At 43.0% G+C, this 26,465-nt stretch overlaps 2 protein-coding genes across 7 annotated transcripts in view; both read left to right on the forward strand.

Annotated features, from left to right (window-relative positions):
- The window catches only part of CLCN3 (chloride voltage-gated channel 3), a 117,768-nt gene that overhangs the window by 21,090 nt on the left and 70,213 nt on the right, over nt 1–26,465 (forward strand). For 3 of the 6 annotated variants that reach the window (XM_039542332.1, XM_039542334.1, XM_039542331.1), the window contains exon 2: nt 10,874–11,049. In XM_039542332.1, the coding sequence (XP_039398266.1) occupies nt 10,890–11,049 (160 nt within the window). In that variant the 5' untranslated portion in view covers nt 10,874–10,889. Of the gene's footprint in view, nt 1–10,873; nt 11,050–22,559; nt 22,658–24,651; nt 24,727–26,465 lie in introns of those variants that run through there. The other 3 variants (XM_039542335.1, XM_039542338.1, XM_039542336.1) reach the window with 3 other exon arrangements.
- Nucleotides 19,871–22,535, forward strand: LOC120407024 (tigger transposable element-derived protein 1-like). Its single transcript, XM_039542342.1, has 2 exons — nt 19,871–20,022; nt 21,372–22,535. Exon 2 carries the CDS (start codon nt 21,622–21,624, stop codon nt 22,159–22,161), a length of 540 nt encoding a protein of 179 aa, XP_039398276.1. The 5' UTR covers nt 19,871–20,022; nt 21,372–21,621; the 3' UTR covers nt 22,162–22,535.

Consider the following 26,465-nt stretch of genomic DNA (forward strand, 5'->3'; position numbering starts at 1 on the left):
CTATTAGCCATGCTTAACAGGGTGGATAAAAATACATTATTTTTTGAAAAAATAAAACATAAATTGGACTTCATGATTATTAGAATTTAAGGAACAGAATATCAGGGTTGGAAGGGACCTCAGGTGGTCATCTAGTCCAACCCCCTGCTCAAAGCAGGACCAATCCCCAGACAGATTTTTGCTCCAGATTCCTAAATGGCCCCCTCAAGGATTAAACTCACAACCCTGGGTTTAGTAGGCCAATGCTCAAACCACTGAGCTATCCCTCTCCCAAAAAACATTTGTTTTAAAAATAAACCTGGTTTGTATTCGATTTAGGTTTAATTTTATATATGTCGAGGCTTAAACTTATTATAATCTCTTAAAATATTTAAACAATGAGTAAATTTACTGTTTAAATAAATTTAAGTTACCATCCTAATGCAGCTTGACACAAATCATGAGCAGAAAGTTAATAAGCTGTATATCATTCACCACTTTCTAACATACTAAAAATGTACAATTAATAAGAACCAGCAAACATTAAGCTATATAATTGCTTAAATAAATGTGTATGGTGTACTCTCCTAGGTAGCAAAAATGTACCAGATCTAGTTGAAAGGTTCTATTTAGTTATAAATCAGCATGTTTTAATGAAGCAGCAAAGAATCCTGTGGCACCTTATAGTCCACTTGCATCCGAAGAAGTGGGTATTCACCCACGAAAGCTCATGCTGCAAAACGTCTGTTAGTCTATAAGGTGCCACAGGATTCTTTGCTGCTTCTACAGAACCAGACTAACACGGCTACCCCTCTGATACTTGACATGTTTTAATGGTTATATAAACCATTGAGAGTATAATTTTATTTAGAAAATAACTGATGTACAAATGGAAAAGTTGATTAAAATCAGTAATATAAATTGTGGCTTTCCACTTGGTGTTTTAAATCAATCCACTCTAGTACTTAATATTGTTACAGCTATTGTCCTTTGCTTACTGGATGTCATACATAACCGTGGTGTGTTTTCTTGTGTTACACCGTGTACCACTAACATAATCTACTTGATCTTTTGAGCAACTTGAGACATAGGAGTTTTCAATGGCTCATGTGTCTGTAGAAGGCTTTTCAGTATAACTTTTTTCCTCTTAGTTTGAACTATAAAAAGCATCTCTACACGAAATATTAGTGCCCTGCCAATTATTTAAAACTATAAAATCAAATACAAATTTCAGTCAACTCACTCCTTCAAGAAACAGAAGCTGAGAATGCAAATAACTCCCCAACACACTAGGGAATGCTCTAGCCTCCCTTAACTCTCCTCAGTGTCAAAACACATGGGCCCTGCCACATACCCTGAGAGTTGTGCTCCAAATCATATGACTCCTAACATTACAGTAGCACAGCATTACCACTGTATGCCAGATCATTTACTTGTTTTAATCAGACTGAGTCTTACATTCTTCATGCTTCTGACACTGAAATAATTACAAATGCAATTCTGCCACCCTTTTTACATTTAGTAGAACCTAACTTTGCAAGCAGTTCTGCTGAAATTGCTGATGCTGCTCAGCATGAGTAAAGGTAGCAGAGTCAGGCTTTAAAGGAGCATTTTTTTGGTATCTGGTAACGGCTGGGGGAACAGTAAGTGTTCCTGCATTGCCTGACTGGAGTAACAGTGCCGCTGTCTGTGTTGGTGGGAGAAAGAAGGATGCTTTATTTACTTCCCATGTATGATGTTGGCTACTCCACTTTTTCCCATTGACACCGACTATCTTGGGTGACAAGTATCAGAGGGGTAGCCGTGTTAGTCTGGTTCTGTAGAAGCAGCAAAGAATCCTGTGGCACCTTATAGACTAACAGATGTTTTGCAGCATGAGCTTTCGTGGGTGAATACCCACTTCTTCGGATGCAAGCAGTGGAAATTTCCAGGGGCAGGTGTGTATATATAAGCCAGCAAGAAGCAGGCTAGAGATAACGAGGTTAGATCAATCAGGGAGGATGGGGCCCTGTTCCAGCAGCTGAGGTGTGAAAACCAAGGGAGGAGAAACTGGTTCTGTAATTGGCAAGCCATTCACAGTCTTTGTTTAGTCCTAAACTGATGGTGTTAAATTTGCAAATGAATTGGAGCTCAGCAGTTTCTCTCTGGAGTCTGGTCCTAAAGTTTTTTTGCTGGAGGATGGCCACCTTAAAATCTGCTATTGTATGGCCAGGGAGGTTGAAGTGTTCTCCTACAGGTTTTTGTATATTGCCATTCCTAATGTCTGATTTGTGTCCATTTATCCTTTTCCTTAGAGACTGTCCAGTTTGGCCGATGTACATAGCAGAGGGGCATTGCTGGCATATGATGGCATATATTACATTGGTGGACGTGCAGGTGAATGAACCGGTGATGGTGTGGCTGATCTGGTTAGGTCCTGTGATGGTGTTGCTGGTGTAGATATGTGGGCAGAGTTGGCATCGAGGTTTGTTGCATGGGTTGGTTCCTGAGCTAGAGTTACTATGGTGCGGTGTGCAGTTGCTGGTGAGAATATGCTTCAGGTTGGCAGGTTGTCTGTGGGCGAGGACTGGCCTGCCACCCAAGGCCTGTGAAAGTGTGGGATCATTGTCCAGGATGGGTTGTAGATCCCTGATGATGCGGTGGAGGGGTTTGAGCTGGGGACTGTATGTGATGGCCAGTGGAGTCCTGTTGGTTTCTTTCTTGGGCTTGTCTTGCAGTAGGAGGCTTCTGGGTACACATCTGGCTCTGTTGATCTGTTTCCTTATTTCCTCATGTGGGTACTGTAGTCTTGAGAATGCTTGGTGGAGATTTTCTAAGGTGATTTATCTTGGGTGAGGTACTAAATTATTACAGCTCTTTCTACTGTTCCCTTGTGTATTTAACACAGTGGAAAGGATGTCCGTTTAATCCAGACAGCTCCTTGATTGGATAAGTAGAACTGGTTGGGAACTCTGTCTAGATTATTTTTTTTATGGAAAATTCAGTTTGTTTACTGTTGCAAAGTTATGAAGATGTAATATCCATGTGTCATAACTGAAATTGTTTAACATCAATTACTTTTCATTTGTTTGTTACCAAGCAAATACAGTGTTAAGAACATCCATTTTAACTGGTAAGAATCTTAACTTTTAGGATATGTCTGCACAGTTATGGGAGGTTTGACTGCATTCCAAGATAACTAGATTAAAGCTAGTATGGGAATCAATAACCGTGTCGGCACAGAAGCACAGATTTTAGGGTGAAGTAAGAATGTGTTTATGTACGCAGGATCCTTATACAGCCCACACCGAGGCCCATGCTGTGGTGGTTACACTGCTATTGATACCTGAGCTAGATAGATTAAAGCTAGCTTGGGTATGTCTACATGTGCTGCAGTTGCACCGCCAATTGCAGTGTAGACATTCCCTTAGAATTCTGGTATTTTCCAGATTTTCAGCAAATATCTATAATTCATCTCTATTTTACTGAAGTGTGTGTGTACATAATTACAATGAACATTTTCATGTTTATATCTGAGGTATTGTAAACATTGTCTATTTTAGCCTTCTTTCATCTGCAAGTTTCTCTCAGAGGGAGGTCCCTTACAGGCTTTGGAGGGAATGTGTGCTGCAATGAGGGGAAAGAGAGGTCTACATCACAGCTGCCACTCTTAACTTTCAGTTGTTTTTATGTGTAATACCCAATTTGTTGTATTCAGTTGTGCTGACTATTACTGCCTTTACCAAGTTTTGCATTTTTGATGGCTTGGGGATAAGCTGCCATTTTATGCAGCTGTGCTGAGCTTTTTTATTGAAGTTCGTAGATAGCCTGCACAGAGGCAAAACCACAAAATACAGAGCTGAAATTGTTAGTCAGTGACCTGAGTGAATATTAATTTGAGCACTGTAGTGCAGTTTATGTGAACTCTTTGTTGTCTAAAACTTACATTTTAATTTTCCAAGGGCCAGTTTCCCTGTATCAATTTGGCTTTCTTTCTGCTGTGTACCCTTATATGGAGGACACAGGTACTGAGCAATCCTGGGAACCTATGCTATGGAGTTTATAGGAATGGATGTTGGCATAAGCAGGGCTCTAATTCTCCTGAGGCCAGGTGTTACCCTGAGTGCCATCTATGTGCCATTCTTCCTTATGCTTCCTCTCAGAACCAAACCTGCTATCCACATATTCATCAATCTCCAGTGGTCTCCTGGAAGCTTATCCATTCATCATCTTTTAAGATCATGTAAACAAATAAAACTTTTCCAACCAAACCATTTCATACAGCCTGTCCAAGGTAGTGATTCTCTGACTTTTGGCCCTTTTGAGGAGGTAATCCCCCAGATGAGTCACCACTTCTGTATAAATCATCCTCTTATTCTGAATCTCCTGAAACCTTTTTCTATAAGCCTCTGGAGTGGGTTCAGATTTAAGGTGTGGAGTAAGGCCATTTGTATCCCTTTTTTAAAATAAATTTTAATTTATTAATTTTGGATTAAATTACCATGGGTTCAGTTCCTCTTGATACAATTTCAAGCACAACAAAGTGAAGTGTAGTGTAGTTCAGGGGTTCTCAAACTGGGGGTCGGGACCCCTCAGGGGGTGGTGAGGTTATTACATGGGGGGTCATGAGCTGTCAGCCTCGACCCAAAACCCTGCTTTCCCTCCAGCATTTATAATGGTGTTGAATAGATAAAAAAGTGTTTTTAATGTATAAGGGGGAGGTCGCACTCAGAGGCTTGCTGTGTGAAAGGGGTCACCAGTACAAAAGTCTGAGAACCCCTGGTGTAGTTCAATTTAAAAAATGTTGTTTGTCCATTTTTAATTGAATTTGAATTTGCATCCAAATAGACCTTGACACAAATCAAGCACAAATGATCTAGTAAAAAGTTACGCTATATAATTGCTTAAACAAATGTGCAAACATATCATGTATCCTCCTGATTAGCAAAAAACCCCACCAGATTTAGTATAAGAGCTATATTTAGTTGCAAATCAACATCCTTTAATTACCAACCAGTGAGAATAAACCTTTCTTTAGGAAAAGAACTAAAATGTTCAAATGCAAAACATGATTAAAATGGATTTAAATCAAGATTTCCTGCTTGCTAATTTAAATCATGACTAAAACCAGTCAGCAGGGTTTGGAACATTTTGATAAATTAAATAATAATAAGTCACCAGGACCAGATGGTATTCACCCAAGAGTTCTGAAGGAATTCATATATGAAATTGCTTAACTACTAACTGTAGAACTGTCACTTAAATCAGCTTCTCTACCAGGTGACTGGAGGATAGCTAGTGTAACACTGATTTTTTTTTTAAAGGCTCCTAAGGCAATCATGGCAGTTACATTCCAGTAAGCCTAACTTCAGTACTAACAAAGTTTTCAAAACTGTAGTAAAAAACAGAATTATCAGACATGTAGATGAACATGGTATGTTGGGGAAGAGTCAACCAGGCTTTGGTGAAGCATGATTTTCCTTTAACAAATCTATTACAATTTTCTTTGATGATGGGAAGAAGCATATGAACGAGGATGATCCAGTAGATATAGCATACTTGGGCTTTCAGAAAGCCTTCAACAAGGTTGCAAAGTAATCAGTCATGGAATGAGAGGGAAGATCCTTCATGGATCAATAACTGGTTAAAAGAAAACAAAAGGTAAAAATAAATAGTCAGTTTTCACAGTGGAGAGTGGTATATAGCAGGGTCGCACAAGGGTCTGTACTGGGACCAACACTGTTCAACATATTCATAAATTATTTGAAAAAGGGAGTAAACAGTGAAGTGGCAAAGTTTCCAGATGATAAAAATTACTCAGTCTACTTAAGTCCAAAGCTGACTGTGAAGAGAAAAAGGGATCTCTCAAAACTGGGTGAATGGGCAACAAAATAGCAGATGAAATTCAGTGTCGATAAACACGAAGTGTAATGTACATTAGAAAACAAAATCCCAACTGTACATACAAAATGATGGGGTCTAAATTAGTTGTTACCACTCAAGGAAGAGATTTTGGATTAATCATGGATAGTTCTCTGAAAATATCTGTGCAATGTGCAGCAGCAGTTAAAAAAGCCAACAATGTTAGGAACCATTAGGAAAGGGACAAGAAGATAGGAAATATTGTAATGTCACTATATAAATCTATAGTATATTTACACCTTGAATACTGTGTGAAGTTCTGGTCACCGTATTTCAAAAAAGGTGAGAGTATGGAACAGCTTCATGTGAGGAGAGATTAAAAAGACTGGGACTGTTCAGGTCAGAAAAGAGATGACTAATGGGGATAAGATAGAGGTCTGTAAAATCACGAATGGTATGGAGAAAATTAATAAGGAAGTGTGTTATGTGATGGTGTAAACTACAAGACCAGAGGTCACCTAATTAAATTTATAAGCAGCAGTTTTAAAACAAACATCAGGAAGTGCTTCACACAACACAGTCAACCTGTGGAATTTGTTACCAGTGGATGTTCTGAAAGCCAAAAGTATTACTGGGTTACAAAAAGAAATGGATAAGTTCATGGAATGTAAGTCCATCAGTGGCTATTAGTCAAGATAGTCAGGCATTGGCAGTATTGAGGAAGCACTACAGGCCCCAACAGACTGGCCGCTACTTTGCCCAAACAGCCAAGCAAGATCAACAGAGGAAGAGCAGTGAGTTCAAATGTAGGCCCTCTCTACCATCCTCCTCGGCGGGACCTACGCAGACCAGCCCCAGACACTTGCGGACCTTAAAGCACTTATTTTGCAGACACACTCAAGGTTGATATTGTAATCCCCTCTATGCTGAATCCAGTTAACCCATTGTTCTCAAACCGTTTCTCCCACTTCCTTGAGGCCTTGGCTTAGATTACTTCAGATTGCTGGATTCTCAGCACAGGAGTTACACCATCCAATTTTTTTGTCTACCGCACCTTCCCAAGCCCCTCCCCTCCCCCGTGTACTTCTTCAGGGACCCTTTTCTTGAGCAACTGTAGGAACAAGAACCCCAATCCCTCCTTCACCTCCTGGGAGCTGAGGAGGAGGTTCCATTCCACCTAAGAGGAAAGGAGTTCTATTCCTATTACTTCCAAATTCTGAAAGCTGAGGGTGGTCTCAGACCAATTTTAGACCTGCATCATCTCAACTGCCATCTCAAACACTTTAAGTTCCACATAGTCTCCTTGGCTTCTATCATTCCCTCGCTGCATCCATGGGATTGGTATGCCGCCCTTGATCTAAAAGACGCATGTCAATTTTCTGAGACCAGACAATTCCTAAGATTCGTAGCGTGCCAAGGTCATAATCAGTTTGTGGTCCTTCCTTTGGTGCAGCTGTCAGGCCAAATGGTCTTCAACTAATGCATGGTAGGTGTGGCAGCCTTTCCCAGGAAAAAGTTCATCCAAGAGAATGTTAACAGATAACTTGATCATGTATTCCTGTACATCAACGACTGGCTGGTCAAGGGCCGGTCCAGAGCTCAAGTGGAAGGCAATATCCCTCACATCCAATCGACCGTTAGCATGTTAGGTCTACTGATAAATGACCAGAAATCCACCCTTATCCTGGTCCAAAGGACATAGTTCATTGGCGCAGTTCTTAACTCCATGTGAAATCTACTTCCAGGTGATAGTTTTTGTTTGATTACATCTCTTATATGGTCCCTCCAGGCTCATCCGATCACAACTGTATGAAAGAGTCTAAGCCTTCTGTGCCACATGGCTTCGTGGACAAACGTAGTGCATCAAGCAAGGCCTGGTTGGCCATGGTATTCTCCTCCTCACGTCATAACTTGGACTCAGTACTCATGATGCCCGCTCAGGTCCTCAACTTACTAACGTGGTGGCTGAAGCACTGCATGGTATATGCAGGGGTACCCTTCTCAAGGCCTCAACTCCCGATGTCTCTAGTATCTGAAGCAACAGCCCTCCGCTGGGGAGCCCCGCTAGAATCCCTCAGGACTCAGGGCCTCTGGTGTCAAGAAAAACTTTCCCTCCATATCAACATCAGGGAGCTCAGGGCAGTCTGCCTAGCCTGCCGGGTTTTCTACCTCACATTATGAACAGGACTGTATCAATTTTCATAGATAATACAGTGGCCATGTTCTACATAAACGGGGCAGTGCGCATTCTTCCTCACTGTGTCAAGAAGCAATCTGACTGTTGGAGCTCATTCCATCAGTCTAGAAGTGTCCTACCTTCTGGGAATGCAGAACCAGCTGGCATATCACCTCAGCAGGTCTTTCTTCTCTCACCATGAGTAAGGCCACATTTTAGTCACAGGTATTTTTAGTAAAAGTCATGGACAGGTCACAGGCCATAAACAAAAATTCACAGCCCGGGACCTGTCCATGACTTATACTAAAAATACTCACCTCCACTAAAACTTGGGCTGGGGCACTCTGGTGGAGGTGTCTGGGGCACTGGGGGTGCTGGAGGATGTGGCCCAGGACCCCTGCTTGTACTGGGGGAGGGGGATTGGTGGGGCTTCCTACCTGGCTCCGCATCTCTGCAGCTCCTAGGCGGTGGAGGCAGGGGCTCCTGCCACAAGCGCTGGCTGCCGCAGCTAATAGGAGCAGCTGGGGCAGGGCCTGTGTGTGGCGTGGAGACCTCCCCTTGGCTTCTCCCCCACCTAGTAACTGCAGGGGGTCCATGCCAGTGGGAGCCCGGGAGCCCTCCACCCTGAGGCAGCCCTGAGCCAGCACTAGCCGTTGCAAAAGTCACAGATGTCACAGAATCCGTGACCTCTGTGACAGACTTGTAGTCTTAACCATGAGTGATCTCTCCGAGCGAACATGCCAAGGGACATCCCCCAATGGTGTGGGACTCCCCTTATATACCTGTTCGCTACCCGCAACAACAGAAAATGCCATCAGTTCGCTCTGTGAGGCCACAGCCCAGGTCACAGACGCGTTCCTGTTGTCATGGACAAAGTACCTGTATTATGCATTTGATCCTACCCTGCTGATTCAGAAGGTTATGATGAAAATCAAGTGGGACCAAGCATGGGTCATTCTCATAGCCCCCAGGCAACACTGGTTCACTACTCTCTTAGGGCTTTCAGTAGCAGCCCCACTACAGCTTCTGCTATATCCAGACTTGAGCTCCTGAGACGACAGTTGGCTGCTCCCCCCAGTGTAGACCAGGGCTTAGTGGCCATCGCTTTGGCCAGAAGAGTCTCAAAGATCTGGGCCTTCACATCAGAGCCCCCATATATGGTCATCTTCAGGAATAAAGTCCAGCTGTGTCCATACTTGTCGTTCCTCCCAAAGGTGGTTTCACAATTCCACTACAGTCAAGCAATCTTCCTGCCGGTATTCTGCGCTAAACCACTCTGGCCTCCTCTGCTGCCTTCCCAGCACAAGTCCCTACTCAGGACATCTGCAGAGCAGCAACCTGGTCGTCAGTGCACACGTTCTCAACGCACTGTGCCATCACCTAGCAGGCTAGAGACAATGCCAGTTCCGGCCACACATTTTTGCAGTTACCTTGTCCTTAAACTCTGAACCTACCTCCTGTACAACTGCTTGAGAGTCACCTACATTGGACTGGACATGTGCAAGCACTTGAAGAAAACGCGGTTACTAATGTTTCTGTAACTTGTTCTTCGAGATGTGTTGCCATTTCAAAACCCACTATCTGCCCCCTCTTATTGGAGGCGGTCAGTAAAAAGAAACTGAAAGGGAGAGAGGTCAGCAGGACCCTTCGTACCGGCAGCATGAGTGCATGGCACCAGAGGGCACTGGAGCCAACCCGATGGATACCACTAGGGGAAAGAATTCTGGCAACTGTGCTCAGGGTTCATACACACCTACATTGGAATGAACATGTGCAACACATCTCAAAGAACAGTTACAGAAAAGTTAGCAACTGTGTGTGTGTGTGTGTGTGTGTTTATATAGATATAGAAGTAGAAGCAGGGAAGACAGTCATCAAGGTTCAGTGGCATTTTCCCTCCAGATAGGCCTATAGAAATGACTGGCTCACATCTTGACAAAATCAAAAGTACAGACTAATTAGCCTCTCTCTGTGTGAATATGAAGTAAACACAAGCAAATCTTGTGTGTCCATCCCTCTTTTTCATAACCAGTGTTGCCATATTATAGTGTGTGCAAAAAGGTGATCCATTGCAACTTGCAGACTCCTCTGTGCTAGCAAAGGGATAAACTTTGCTATCCTATTTGATTATGAATGTGTGGTTAAAAAATGAAGTTCTCGTTTGACTTATATTACACTAGAACCAGTTCTTAATGTCTATTTTTGGTTTCCAACTTCTTAATAAAAGTTTTTTTCAGTAATTTACAACTTATTTTATGACTTAGCCCCATTTAAGTAAATTCAGACTTAACTCTTTTTAAACAGATTTTTAAAAAATCAACTTTAAAACTTGCTTTATACTCTGAGCTCTGACTCAGGTAGGTATTACAGTAGACTATATAACATAGTTGGCCACACTGATCTGCCTTAGTGGCTAAGGAAGCTTACTTTTTCATTTACCTCCCAACCCTGAGTATATTAATATTGAGTGTTGTTTATGCCATTGACCTTCCTTGTGCTTGTTTAGAGATGAATATTGGCTAGGCATCTGTCCAAAGGGAGCCTATTTGGATTACTATCATGTTTCTTCAGAGTGGAATAGTTACAGGAGAATTGATATTGAAGTAGGAAGGTCCTGGGAAGGGGGATGAGGGAGAATTAGCCATAAATAAGAAATTCTTCCTTGCTTAAGAGGTCCTACATTGTAAGTACTGTTATACCAATATTTAACTAATAAAAAGTATTAAAATATAGTACTTAGATGTTGTTCCACATAGTATGATCTGAATTTTTATCAAATGAAGCTCAAGCGTATTTGCTTTTTTTAATATGAATTATCTGTTCTCTATTGTGTATCTTAAAAGCTGCTCCCTAACACAGTGTTCTTCCTTCTCTTAGGTTATAAAGCAGCTAAATGGAGTCTGAGCAGCTGTTCCATAGGGGCTACTATCGAAATAGTTACAACAGCATAACCAGTGCAAGCAGCGATGAGGAACTTTTAGATGGAACAGGTGTCATTATGGACTTTCAAACTTCTGAAGATGACAATTTGTTAGATGGTGATGCATCAATTGGTAAGTTAGTAATTCTTATTTATGGCTTTTTGGTTTATAATCTTTCTTTCATTTGAGTCTAGAAAGGAACAGTTTTTGAAGCAGTAATTAAAATTTTCTAGATCTTGTCAGCATATCTGTTTATGAACAGATGGCTTTAAAAAAAGTTACTGAAAAATGTATATTAGTGTCTACTAAGGTTTCTCTTGCTAAGCAGTTATATTAGACTTACAGTGCTAACTTTTCTGATCTTATGTCTTCTATCATTGCTTACAAAGCTGAAAAAAAATCTTATTGTCAAGTTTCTCTTCTCTTTGGGAAGAGAGTCATAAAAGCCACGTTCTATTTTCTTATCTGGCTCTTTGAGTGAGAAGGCTGCAAAGTTAGCTCTCATATCTGAACAGCAACTCATGAGAATAGTTTGCTTATTATCCTCTATAGTAGAATTAGACTGGGTGTAACTATTTTCCTACTGTTTACTGTAATCTGCTTCTTAGCACTATTCCCTTCCATATCAGAATAGAATGATGAGTTTTCTGTAGTTGGTGACCGTACTACCAAGAATCCCGGGAAAAGTACGTTGTCACTAAATGACTAAGTTAGAGCGACAAGGTGGGTGAGGTAATATCTTCTATTGAACCAACTTCTGTTAGTGGAAATAGACAAGCTTTCAAGCTACACAGAGATCTTACTCAATTTAGAGGAAATATGCACTCTATGGTGGTGAATAACAAACACTGGCAAGGGGAAGAGATCCATCAGCAACAGAGTGTAAAAAAAACATGATTCGGTCAGTTCTACTGTTGCCTGACCCATTTGAGCAGCAGCTGTGAAACTCACCAGTATCTTCTAAGTTTTATTGTGCTTCTACCTCTTTGTGGGCAGAAATGAGGAATCTCTTTTGTGTCTGTATCTACCCGAGTATCTCCAGCAACTGTCTGCTTGCCTCAGGTTTTAATCTGTAAAATGGGGATAGTAATATCTTTGTTGCTTGTAAGAGTCCCATCAGCAACAGCAGAGTGAACTATAAATGTGAACTTTGCAATTTCTGTTCCGACTACTTTGGAACAGATGAGATTTTCATCTTCCATCAGCTGGTACTCAAGAAAGCTATCAGCACAAGTAAAAGGGCACTGAAGTGATCCCACTCATCACTCTATATGTGAGGTCTTCAGAAACATTAATGAATTCATCTTCACAACACTTATGTGGGGTAGTGAAGTATTATTGTCCTCATTTTACAGATTCGTATTCTCCAACCCCTATTGCTTCCCTTTTCCCCTTCACCCTGGCTTTGTCCCTGTCATTCTCTCTTGTTTTGTGCCCAGCCCTCCGCTGTATTCTATTATGGTAGCTTCCTTCACCACCACACTTCCTGGGCACTAGCAGGCAGAGCATTGAGAGCACGGTTATCCGTTCCAATTCATGGCACCACAGTGGCCCTTGGCAGCTAGAGGAGCACTTGCAGGCCAAGTGCTGCTCAGCCTCTGCATCCTTAGGATGGAGTTTGCTCAGTACAGAAAAACCTTTTGAGAGTTTTGGTGTCAAACTCTTTTTAAAATGTCTTTACTGATCACCAACAGTGATTTTTTTTCAGCGGCTTATAAGTTGGCCAATTTGGGGCAGAATTTCATACGACAGAAAGGCAACCCCTAGTAAAATTTCAAGTTCTCGCTCCAGTCCATGGAGAGGCAATAGTTTCTCAGTGAAATGACTGTAAGAATTTTTTAATGATTTTTTCCCTAACATCATTCTTCAAAATGATTTAACTGTTTTACCAGAAATTCTTAAAAGAAATTTAGCCTGATGCAGACACCCATCATGGAAATTTCTGCCCAGATAGTTAGTTTGGAAAAGACCTAAGCAACTGAAAACAAAGGGCTTATAATGGAAAGTGTTAGATCATCTAGAGATATTTTTATAAGGTTGCCTATCTTATGAAAAGATAGATTAAAATGGGTCTACTCATTTTTTACGATTACTGCATCTTAGTGTGGAGCACTTAGTTGTGTTGGAGGTTGCACTTTATTGCAGGGTTTGTGTGTGAGGATTATAGTTTAAATGGGATCCTAATCACATACTTAAATGTAATTTGTTGGTCTTGTTCACCTGACAGAGAAGGGTTTTATTTTTTTTTCATGGTTTGGTCTGATTAGGGTTTTCACTTAAGGCACACTGGATCAGGCAGGATCAATCATTAGTATAGCGGAATTTGAATATAAATTGGGCTAAAGAGCAGATGAGCATCTAATTTCACTAAGTGCTTCACAAGAATTACCCAGAATGGATCTGCGGGTTTATACACTCAAGTGTATCTGATATTCTTCTTCCTGGCAATGAGTTTATTTTATCAATGACTTACCAAAACCTTAACTGCCAAAATCCTGGTCATCAGTATAATAGAACAAGAATTTCTACTGTAATAATGTTTGATTAGAATTAGTAGTTTCTCGGGATATTTACACTTCTTACAACTAAAAAAATATTTTGTATAAACTACCAAAGTTAAAATATAGATACCTTATGGTTTATTTACTGTAAATTGCTATCGTTGGCAGTCCTGGAGGATTTTTTTATCAGAGTTGCAAAAACATGCCTATTAAATGTTTAAGTACACAGCAGAATATTTTGGGAAACTAAATATGTATTTATTTACTATTCTTTCTATCTCCTTGGTGTGTGAATTTAAATCTTCATGCTAATCTTGTTTCTGACAGGGCCAAAATCAAGCATGTGCCTTCCTGCTGGATTTCATGGCTTTATTATTGTGGCTTGTTCTTTGATCTTTTTCTTTTTCACTTTTGTTTTTTTGGGCTACTGCTACCTTTATAGAATGGCTTCTGGTATTTTAAATTGGATTTTCCTCCATCTTCCCTCCATTATAATTTTTTAAAAATGTTTTTATGTTTGTTGAATCCAGGCATGCAAGATGAATCCATCATACAGAATTAAATTACATAGTTTATGGCTAATCATCCTAAAGCTACCCTGTATCTTTCCAAGTGATTATTCTGAATTAATGAAAATAATGAAGAAAAAATAAAATGGGGACAATTTTAATCTTGTAGCCAGTCATTTTTTGTAAGATTTTAAAAAAAATTAAATTGTGCCTGCAATGTTTAGTTTGCTTGTATTTGCAAATTTAACTTTTCCTCCAGTTTACAAAATAAAACGTATTGCAGAAAAAAAAATGCCCTCTTTATTCAGGGGCCTGGTCCAAACCCCACTGAAGCCAATGGAAACTTTTCTGTCGACTTCAGTAGCTCTGGCTCAGCCCCCTTAACCACTATGCCCCTGAGTCAGCAGAACCTTTAAGCATATGCTTCTCCTTAGTCACATGAGTAGTACCACTGAAATCAATACTCAATTCCTGAGTCAGCTAAGTACTTAGCATAAGATAGGTGATATACATTCGTTATTTGATAATTCTTTGTATTGGGTATTGAATGCAGGCTAAAATAGAGACCATACAGGGAACACTAAAGGACTCATCCTACTTGCCTTACCCAACCACACCCATATTGTCTTCTCTAGCTCAGGTGAGTAAGGCATGTAGGATTTGACCCCTATGTCAATTAAGCATTTTGAATTCACAGGGTAGGATTTGTCTACAAATCATTTTCGTGAAGACCTGGGTATTAATATTTAGATTAACTATATGTATAAGTGAGCTTTGTGATAGAGATTCATGTTTTTGATTTTCAGTTTATGGTTTGAATTGATTCCTGCAGCTCCTCATAGATTTCTCCTTTTTTCTGTACCTAATACGGTGGGATAGTTTTGTTTAGGTAATTCTGTCACTCTTTGCTGTCTCTATATAATTAACAATTGAAAGCATCTATCACAGGAGTTCAGATACCATGGTGATGGGTGAAATATAAACTGTCTGGCCAGATATGGTGGCATTTTCACTATTCTTAACTCTTACATGTGTAAATTTATTTTACACTCTGATGCTTTTTGTTCACACAAATCTCATTGACTTCAGAGGTACAAGTGAGGTCTGCAAGATTGTGGTGTTAGGGAGGGCAAGTAAGCATCACTAACCTGTGAATCCTTTTTGAGTGCCTGGAGACTGCCAGTGGAGGGAAACCACTGGCAGTTCTTGGTAAACTCTTTCAGAAATCCTGTTATAACAGGTAAGTAGTTAGGCTGCTGTATGTGTGTAGGCTTTGGATGCCTTGAATCACATATCTGCCTTGGAGCAACACTGGCTTGTCAACTGTGATTAAAAAAAACTGTTTTATTGCCTGTTAAAGCTTATCTATTTGTAGAAATTACATTTACTATATTTTTTTCTGTTTGAGTTAATATCTGCTGAGAAGTAAGAGGATATATTACAACGGGTCGGCAACCTTTCAGAAGCGGTGTGCCAAGTCTTCATTTATTCACTCTAATTTAAGGTTTTGCCTGCCAGTAATACATTTTAACGTTTTTAGAAGGTCTCTTTCTAGAAGTCTACAATATAGAACTAAACTATTGTGTGTAAAGTAAATAAGGTTTTTAAAATGGTTAAGCAGCTTCATTTAAAATTAAATTAAAATGCAGAGCCCCCCTGACTGGTGGCCAGAACCCGGGCAGTGTGAGTGCTACTGAAAATCAGCTCATGTGCCGCCTTCGGCACCTGTGCCATAGGTTGCCTACCCCTGTGTTATAAGCTGATATGCAGGCACTTCTGATATTCTAGCCTCTTTAGGAATGGAAATTTTTTTATAAATGCACATTTTTCTATAGAAGTACTTCTGCAGATATCAGCTTTATGCTTGCGCATTAGAGATTTTCCCCATTTATTTAGTTAGCTATCTAGTTAGTTATTGCTTAAATTGAATTAATATATATGTGCTTTGAATTTGGCATATTTGCTGTTGAGGACCATCTGTATCATATGCTGCTACAAAATATTATGCCACCTGCATCAGCATTTCAAAGCATGCAGGAGGAAATCCATTCTCCTATTTGTTAAAGGGACAATGCTACTTACAAACCATATTTAATTTGTATTGCAAAATATATGTATCCATGTTACTAAAATACGTTATTACATTGGAAGAGTTTGTAAAATCGAGGTTTTTTTCACTAGAAGAATTAGAATTTTCTGAATATAAGCTGGAATCTCCAGAATTGATAACTTGATGCAATGTGAAGATTATTCTGTTAAACACTTAAGTAAGGAAATATATTTATAAATTAGAAGACAGAATGCGTAATATTCTCAGCCTTTGCCCCAAATATAGTTTTTGTGAAGACAAGCGCTCTCAAAACCTATGATAAAGGCTCAGTTTACTCTGCATCCAGCACTAAGTCCATGTCTGTTAGGAGTGCTTTATCAATATACATATTCCATACAAGCAAAGCCCTCCTGGTGTGAATGTCGTTTATAACAGCAAAGCTGTGCTTTTACCAATGTAGCTCATTCAACCATCTTTAAATGAAGAAAGCTGTACTGGTAAAAGTACACTTTTACTGGTATAACTGTGTTTACAGTAGGGGCTACCGATGGGACTGCTATGTCTGTCAGGGATCACACCCCTGGCTGACATATCTGTTGTGTAGACATAGCCTCAGTTACATTGACACCGACACAAAATGTAACACCAACAGACTCTGGTCATCAGTGGGCAGGACTGAACCTGTGACCTCTGGAGCTAAATGCATGAGCCTCTACTGCATGAGTTAAAAGCTGTGTGGCTCTTAGCAAAGGCTATAGCAGACTCATCAATCTCAGATGGTCTAGATGCCACTAGAGGGGAATAGAGCACCACACCAAGCAGGTATGGGTTACACCAACACTTAATAAATTCTAAAAAAGATTGTAGAGAGAGAAGGGGTGAGGTAATACTACAACACTGCATACAAAAGAGATTGTAGGTAGTTTAGGTTTGTAGGTTGAACTTAAATGAAAGTGGAAGGTCAAGCAATCCATTTCCTAGTACAGTCATAACTTGCCTTTTTTTCTGCCCTCTAAACATACAATCATACAAGATGAGGGTTGAAAGAGACTTCGGGAGGTCTAGTCCAACCTCCTGCTCAAAGCAGGACCAACCCCAAATAAATCAGACTGTTTGTTCCTGAATTCATGGGTGGCAGGTTATATATGTGTGCAGTGCCCGGGCTCCAGGAATATTCAGGGCCGGGTGCCCTGATCCAGCAATATTTGGAGCTGAGTCTCTCCCCCGGCCCTGCCCGGATCGGGCCCCGGCCCCCATGGGCCTCCCCCTACCCTGCCATGTCCCTGCCTGGAGCAGGGCCCAGCCCCCGCCGGCCACCCCCCCCCCTGCGTGTCTCCCCGCCGCCGCGCGTCCCTGCCTGACAAAACGCACCGCACGCCTCTCCCCTGCCTGCTCTGTGCTGCCGGAGATCGGCTCCCGGCAGAACTGCTGTCTGCTGCCACAGGGTCCTAGTGCCTGCCCTCCACTAATGGCAAGGCAGGCTGCCCTTACCCTGCCCTTCTGCCCTCGCCCTGAGCCTCCCCAATGCCCCAAACCCCTCATCCCCAGCCAGAGCCCTCATCCCCCCGTACCCTAATCCTCAGCCCCAGCCCTGAGTCCCCCCACATCATGAGCCCCACAGCCCACACCCCAAACCTCTGCCCTAGCCCTGAGCCCCCTCCTGTATCATGAACCCCTCATCCCCAAACCCCAGCCAGAGCCCTGAGTCCCCCCGCACCCTAATCCTCTGCCCCAGCCCTGAGTCCCCCCGCATCATGAACCCCTCATCCCCAGCCTTCATCCCCCTGCACCCTGAGCCCCCCCACAGCATGAACCCCTCATCCTCAGCCCCACAGCCCTCACCCTGCACTCCCTCCTATCCCCAAACTCCCTCCCAGAGCATGCACCACCTCCCTCTTCCTACGCCCCCACCCCCAGCCCAGAGCCTGCACCCAAACTCGGTCCCAAAGCCTGCACCCCTCACCCCCTCCTGCACACCCACGCCCTGCCCCAGCCCGGAGCCTGCACCCAGCACCCAAACTCCCTCCCAGAGCATGCACCCCTCACCCCTTCCTGCACCCCCAGCCCAGAGCCTGCACCCAAACTCCATCCCAGAGCCTGCACCCCTCCTGCACCCTAATCCCCAGCCCAGGACCTGCACCCCATACCTCCCCCCGAAACCCCGCCCAGAGCCTTACGCAGGTGGGGGCAGAGTTTGGGGGGGGCAGAGTTGGGGGGGGGGTTCTGGGCACGACCAAAATTTCTACAAACTTGCCACCCATGCCTGAAGTGACGGAATTGGGTATGAACTCTGCAACCCTACACAGTCTCAACTGAAGTGTAACTAGAGCTTCAAAATTCTCAATTCGACATTACACTTTGCACATATGTATTAATAAACAATATGCAGTATTGTTGTATGTAGCCATGTCGATCCCAGGATATTAGAGAGACAAGGTGGGTGAGGTATAGTATCTTCTATTGGACCTACTTCTGTTGATGAGAGAGACAAGCTTTCAAGCTACACAGAGCTCTTCTTCAGGTCTGGGAAAGGTACTCAGAATGTCACAACTAAGGCTATGGCTACACTTGCACTTCAAAGTGCTGCTGTGGCAGCGCTTTGAAGCGCTAAGTGTAGTCAAAGCGCCAGCGCTGGGGGAGAGCTCTCCCAGCGCTGTCCGTACTCCACCTCCCTGTGGGGAATAACGTACAGTGCTGGGAGCCGCGCTCCCAGCGCTGGGGCTTTGACCACACTGGCGCTTTGCAGCGCCGCAATTTGCAGCGCTGGAGAGGGTGTGTTTTCACACCCTGCTGCAGCGCTGCAAATTTGCAAGTGTAGCCATGGCCTAAATACAAAGTCAATCCAACAGTTTAGCATAAGTAATTAGCACATATTCTAAGAGACCATTCAAGGTGAAGTGGCTTGTTAACACCCCTGTCATCATAGGACACCCCAAAAAAGTTGTGGGGGGAGGGCTGTGGGTCCTGCTTCCAGGAAGTAGAGAAGTTAATAAACATTAGATGAGATGAAATATTGGAAAAATTTGAAACCGAGATTAGTATTTATCTCCAGTATGCTTCCTTACTTAGCAATTTGCTGATTGCATGTTCTTACTACATCATATAAGCTGTTTGTGACATCTTTTTGCGGGGGTCTGTGTATGTAACATTGCTTAGCAGAATGGAGATCTGATTCCTGATTCTGTCTTCTAGACACTATTGGATTACAAACAATAAAATAAATAACTTTGACTATCTGTATTCTGTAAATAGGTTATTTTGTTTGTATAATACACCTTTCATTTCTGTCCCAGCTTTTTCTCCGGAAGAATGTGATTAAGATAAATGAGAAGATAACTGGTTCAACTGGAAGTGGTTGGCATGGATTTGGCTAATAGATCCATGTTGCAAGAGGATTGTGAAACTTTGTTCAATTCAGCCGAGTTTACTACATGTCATCAGGTGGGGCAGAGTAGCTACAGAATAGTTTCGTATAATCAGATTTGCAGATAACAGGGAATTTTCTGTGTAAGAGATGTTACGAAATATGATTTGGTTTTGTTTAATAGGGAGTTTAAAGTTTGGATAATGGAAGCTGAGCTGTGTGTTGTACAGGTAATTTTTACTAGATTCTGTGACTGTTTCCTTTCACTGACATGTTACTCTGCTGACAGGGCTTACGTCACATGTTCTGCACTTCCCCAGGACCATCAGCATCTCAATTTTTTGTACTTTTGATGGTTGAGTCTCACGCTGATGTTGACATATGAGGATTTAGCTAACACTGTTGGTGAACACACACATGCAAGATCAGATCAATGCAAAAACCACAAGCACAGTTCCAAGTGGGATAGGCAAGATTGTCCATGACCATTGCATGCTGTTGTATCCTTGCTTTGCTCCTTTCGCTTTTTTCACATCAGATGTTAATACACCATTAACCGCTTTGAAGAATGGTGTGATCTGCCACTGCTTTGCTCCCCTATTGTTGGGGTCAACCTGATATGCGTCCAAGTTTGACTTCAGTGTGTCTTTATAGTTTGTGCACTAGCCACCAGGAAAACAGGTGCCTTTTTACAGTATTATTCATGTATTTGTTTTAATATGCATGCTCTGATTCATGTCTATGTGGTATCTTGTATTTACCTGGGAAATGGTAATGTCAAAAATTTGTTAAAATCACCATCTTGAATGGTGTCTAGTAGTTTGGCAGCCATGTTGGCTGCCCTTCTCTTTGGAGCTTTGGTACCCTTTAGTCTGAGTTTGGCACTCTTGTGGAAAGGCGGGAAAAGGACTGGTCAGGTCGTCGCTAATCTGCATAGAGACTAGAGCAGTGGTTCTTAAACTTTTTTTTCCACTGACAACTTGAAAGTTGCTGAGGGTCTTGGACCACTTAATGATCTTTCCAAATGTTGTTTGTACCGTTAGCTAGCTATTGTAAAGCGCTTCGGATAAAAGTGCTATATAAAAAACCTAAATAATAATGTGTTTTTGTTCTACAAATAAAAGCACACAACTTATATTTTAATATCAGTAGTCTCTCTCACTCTGCTGTGGCAGCCACTGAATTGGGCTGGAAAGGAGGGGGTTCTCTCCCTGGCAACCGCAGCCCTGGAGCTGGAGAAAGTTACCTCTTTCTCTGGCTGCCACAACCCTGCATGTCCCAAATTGCCCCTTACCTTCTCTTGTCATCCTACTGCCCTCCCACCTACTTCCCATTTCCCCCACGTCACCCCACTGCCTCCTCCCACCTACCCTCTATTCCCGCCCAAGGCCACCTTACATGTGCATCTTCTCCAGGGTCCAGGCATCTAATTAGTGGAGCCATGCTTGGAAGATTATATTGACAGCAGAGTTTTGGATAGACCAAGAGGAGGAAGAAGTGAAAAGTAGGAAGTCCAGGGAATAGGAGGTTGCAACAAAAAAGATACTAAGGGTATATCTACACTGCAATAAAATACCCACGACTGGCCCCTGTCAGCTGACTTGGGACTGGTCTATATAATTGCAGTGTAGATGTCTGGGCTCAGAGAGGGACCTCACAAGGTGGAGAAGGGTCTCAGAGCCCAGCCTTCAGCCCAGTCCCAGACATCCACATTGTCATTTTATAACCCTTCAGCCTAAGCCCTGTAAGAGCAAGTCAGCTGACAGGGCCAGCCCTGTGTTTGGGGGGAGGGGGGCAGTGTAGACATACCCTAAATGGCCCAGTGAGACTCCCAAGCTCAGTATATTATATGTAGAGATAAGAGTATTAACAGGACATCTACTTTTTCTTAATGGTTAAAGTGAAAGGAACATTCTCTCCACCTAATTAAAATTGAGAAAATAGGTTATTTTAATAGCATAAAAGCTAACCTCAATTAATTTTATTATAGGAAGTGCCCGTATACATATCTCCCTTATCCGTTGTTTCAGATATCCGTCGCTCATCAGTAAGGGAACGTGTTCCAATTTATGTTGTTCCTGATCCACATATCCATCGTTCACAAGGATTGGTACCAATGTTAATTGGAACATGATCTCCTATTATACAGTAGTGGCGTCCGCTGGCCACGTTCAAGGCTTATTACCTACAGAAGACGTTCTCCATGCTGATTAAGGAGATGGGACGTGAAGAAAAGCCCAGTGTAAAGAGTTTTGATAGTCTTACAGCATCTTGAATGGTATGGAAAACATTGACGCGTTGTGGGAAGAGGTCACTGTGCAATGGATGAATGGCGTTTGGCGCTGTGCATGGCCAGATGCGGCCCACAGCTTCGTGGGGTTTGATGCCGTTCTTGCTCTCGAGCAAGAAATTGTCAGGTTGGCGAAGGATGTCGGCTTTGAGGAGGAGGATGTACAGGAGTTGTTGGAGTCTCATGCTGAGCAACTGACAAATGAAAGACTGATTGAGCTGGACCAACAATGGATATCCGAAGAAAGGAAGGACAATGATGGTGATGACATCAGGCAGGAAGCCAGGAGTCTGACCAAGAATCTCTCCTGTTCCCTTGGATTGCTGGATGAGATGATGGAAATCATAGAAAACAGTGATCCTTTTTGTGAACAGTCTGCCAAAGTCTCCAGGACTCTCGATGCAGTGGCTTGCTACAGGGAGATCTATCGTTCAAAGATTCATGAAGGAGAACAGACATCGGCAAAATCCTTTTTAAAGTCTTCAGTCAAAAAGCCAGCCACAGAAAACCCAGCCACCACCCCTCCCTAAAATTAGCATAATTGACATTTTTATCCTGTATTACTATACTGTTTTTACTGTATTAAAATGGTCTGTGTTTGAACAGTAGGGTTCTACATTATTTTATTCAATGTTTTATGTGTAAAATGTGTACTGTATAACCTGTCATTGTAAAAAGGTACACTGTTTAGGTGAAAACAGCTTTGTCATAGGCGAGTGTGGTGAAGTTATGAATGCATCCCCCCTCACCTCTTATTCCATTATTTCTTATGGGGAAAGATTCCCCTGTATACGGTGTTTCGGTATCCATCACCCTTTTCAAGAACACAACCCCAGTGTCTACAGGGGACCCTCTGTAATTGAAAAATATAAACTTGCCGTATAGGTCTGGGGCATCCAGCTAATCTCAGGGATTTTCTTTCTTCCAGGGCTAGACGTGAAGAAAAACTTGATGGACAACTCCTGAGAGCAGCAATGAAGAGAAAATTGATTTAATTGCAAGCAGGGCTGCAGCCAGGAGTTACAAGTAAGGCTACGTTTTAGTCATGGGTATTTTTAGTAAAAGTCATGGACAGGCCACAGGCAAACAAAAATTCACGGCCCGTGACCAATGCATGACTTGTACTATATACCCGTAACTAAAACTTGGGCTGGAGGGCCGCGGATGCTCTGTGTGAGGGGCAGTCTGGGGTGCCACAGGTGCTAGGGGAGTGCGCAGTGGTGCGCGGACTGTGAACCCCACAGTCTTCCTACCCAGCTCTGCACATCACCTCGGAAGTGGCCAGCATGTCCCTGCAGTTCTTAGCAGGAGGGAAGGCCGTGGGGGTTCCGCGTGCTGCCCCCGCCACAAGCTCTGGCTCCACAGCTCCCATTGACCAGGAACCACAGCCAATGGGAGCTGCAGAGGCCATGCCTGCAGGCAGGGGCAGCGTGCAGAGACTCCTGGTCCCTCCACCTGGGAGCTACAGGGACATGCCGGCTGTTTCTGGGGGAACCCGCCCCATGCCACCCTGCACTCAACCCTCTGCCCTGACCCGAACTATTGCTGCAGGGGTGCGGGAGCCGCGGTGGCCCGAGACTGCCCCAGCAACAGCTGATGCGGCTGTCCCAGAGGCTGCCTGATCTGCTCGGGCAGCCACACCAGCCGCTGCAGAAGTAATGGAGGACATGGAAAGCCACAGAATCTGTGACCTCCGTGACAGATACACAGCCTTAGTTATAAGATCTGGGCCAAGCTGTAAAAGTAGGCCCCCCACAAAGCCTAATGGTCCTCCTTTCCTCTACCTCTTCTGTTCCTCCTTGTTTCTCCCTTGTTAGTTTGTTTCTCTTCTTTCTCTCCCCCTGTATTCAGGGTTCTGATAGGCAGTAGAGAAACATGCCTCTTCCCCATAGCCCAGAGAAATACAGGGAAGATGCAACTACTTTCTTGGGGTCTAGATATTAATTGTATGTTGGAATTTCATACTCTTCTGCCCTACTCCCTTGCTAGTTAAGATCTGACTTCATTTTTCTTCCACAGCTGATCAGTGGGAGCAAAAGAAACAGTTGCTGAGGATTCTTATATTATCACTTCTATTCAGGCTCTATAAACAAGTGGGAACTGTTCGGGCACAGGAGAAGCTACCTATTGAGTGGTTCCTGGGTCAGGGCACCCTGGTCAGGCTGGGCCTAAAACAAAGTTCTTGGTTATGCCACAGTGATTGTGCACAATGGCCATGTGATTGGTTGAAATACAAAGTACTGTAACAAAAATTTTACTATGACTCCAACTGACACACACACCCTCTCCCCCCCCCCCCAAAGCCACAAATTTGCATCAGCTTCTATAGTTTGTATAATAAATTTCAGAACACAACTTTTGGCAGTGTGACATCCTTTAATGTCAAACACAGATTTGCCACTTTCAGTTGTGTTTTTAGTGCTACTGTTGCTGCAGGTGTGGTAGAACCACCTATTATTAAGCTTGCCTAATGCTTCCCACTATACGACCCTGCTCTCAGTTGCTTATAACTTTGCCAAACTTTTAACCATTTGTGCTGAAAATTTCCATGCCAGGTGTCTGGGTCTGGCTTTTTTAAGTTATTTCAGTTAGAATGGTTCAGCCATTTCTGACAAGGAGGTTACAGAAACATGCATTGTTTTGCCCATGTTAAAAATTCTGGTGACCTTCTCCTTGAGAAGCTTTAACACTTTGGTTTTGCAGGAGGGACTTAACATTTGGCAAGGGGCTTCCTTTGTGTCAGGGATGTGCCTTTCCCTTTCCTGTGAAAACGCACTCAAATTTGGCTAATTTAGAAGCCTTTGAAAAAATCACAGTTGGTGTATGCTCAGTAGAGGCTTGTTAGTTAACCATTTAAAGTTTCTGAAGATTGTCTCCCCTGACAGTGATCAGGGCTGGCCTTACCATGAGGCGAATTGAGGCAGCTGCCTCAGATGCCAGACTGTGGGGAGATGCCATGAGGATGCAGAGTGTAGAAAATTGTGTCTATTGCTGGTGCATATGTATTCTCTCTGCTCTAGATGCACAGAGATGGTGGAGTGCTATGCTGGAGGAAGGAGGGCACAAGAGACATGACATGGCAGGCAGGAGAAAAGGTGAGAGGGAATACCAGAAAGCAGCAGGAGCTGCAGGGAGAGGGAGGAGGAGGAGCCTCTATGTACCTCTCTAGCACCCCCAGGAGCTGAACTGATTTACACCAGCTTCTCAGGGAGCTTCCTGTTTCCTGCTGCTTCCCTGAACCCACTTGAGGAGAAGAGGCAGTCAACTGAAGTAGTAGGAGCCAGTTAGGCCCTTAAGATGCTGATACCTTCCCTCACTCAGGCCCTACTACCATCCTGCTTATTTGTCCCCTTCAATTGAGTGTTGAGAGCTACTATAGCTGGCACAGAACAGCAGTCATGAGTGAAAAGAAAACGCCCCTCCTGGGGCAGCATTCAGAAAAAGAAAGCAAGCAAAGGAAGCTTTTCCATCTAAGCAGGAAGGAGCTCTCCTGAGATACATAGACACAAATGTTCATGGTGAGTCTTCCGGCCCCAGTGAGGATGTGAATGATGAGATACCTGATCTTCCAATTAGTCAGAGTGCAGGTGACCTGGCAGCTATTGCAGCATCCATATCTCCATCTCAAATGGATGTAACCATGCACATTCCTGAAGAAAAGTGTAGATCAGAGAAGAGTGCGGTGGAGGCGCAAGAAACAACTGCTGAGTTTAATTCCTTAAGTCTAGATCAGTGGTCTCCAAACTTTTTTGATTGCACACCCCATCAGTAAAAATTTTTTGAGTACACACCCCCTGCCATGCCAAAGTGCGCCCCCCCAAAAAACCGCTCAGAATCCCAACCCTCCCCGCCAAAAAAGTGCTCTTCCTGCTGCGCACCCCACTTTGGAGACCACTGGTCTAGAAGATCCAGGACTGTGGACCCACATGAGCAGTAGCCTGAGGGATTTCTTTATCACTTGCTGTGGCCCATGCAGTACAAACTTCATGTTCCCCAAAGACAATGAAAATAGAAGTTTCCATCCAATACATTACTGGCATGAAATCCCCAATGGTGACAAAGTGGAGAGGCCATGGCTTATGTACTAAAAAACTCAGAATGCTGCATACTGTTTTTGTTGCAGACTTTTCCAGTCTAATGTTCCAGCCACATTGGGTTCTACAGGAACAAAGAACTGGAAAAATCTGGCTAGAAATCTGGCATGCCATGAGAAGGTAGCAAGTCACCAGAGAGCATTCCATAGGTGGAAAGAGCTTGAGATGAGACCAAGGTTAAAAACCACCATAAATAATCAGCATCAAGAGAAGATTGCATCAGATTCTCTTTACTGGCAAAATGTTGTGAAAAGGCTCATTACTATTGTGAGAATGCTTGCTACCCAGAACCTAGCACTGCGTGGCACTTCAGATCAGCTGTATGTGCTAAACAATGGAAACTTCCTTAAAATTGTGGAGCTGATGGCTGAGTTTGATGCTGTACTCCAGGAGCATCTACAAAGAGTCAGCACCCCAGAAATGTATACACACCACTACTTTGGAAAAACAAATCAAAATTATATCCTACAGTTACTGGCAACAAAAGTCAAACAAGATTGTGGCAGATCTGAAGTCAGCAAGATATTACTCTGTTATTCTGGACTGCACACCTGACATCAACCATATCGAATAAATGACTTTAATGGTTGTGTCAGACCCAGGCCAGTGGGGTACAGGAGTCTGGTAGAGGGCAAATATACTGGTCACTGGCTGAGTAGTTTTCTGTTCCCTGAGTGACCAGAGCAGGGGCTGCACTAGAGTAATCTGGAACCTGCTAGAACCAATTCAGGCAGACAAGC

The sequence above is a fragment of the Mauremys reevesii genome, linkage group 5 (assembly GCF_016161935.1).
Source record: "Mauremys reevesii isolate NIE-2019 linkage group 5, ASM1616193v1, whole genome shotgun sequence".
Lineage (NCBI taxonomy): Eukaryota > Metazoa > Chordata > Testudines > Geoemydidae > Mauremys > Mauremys reevesii.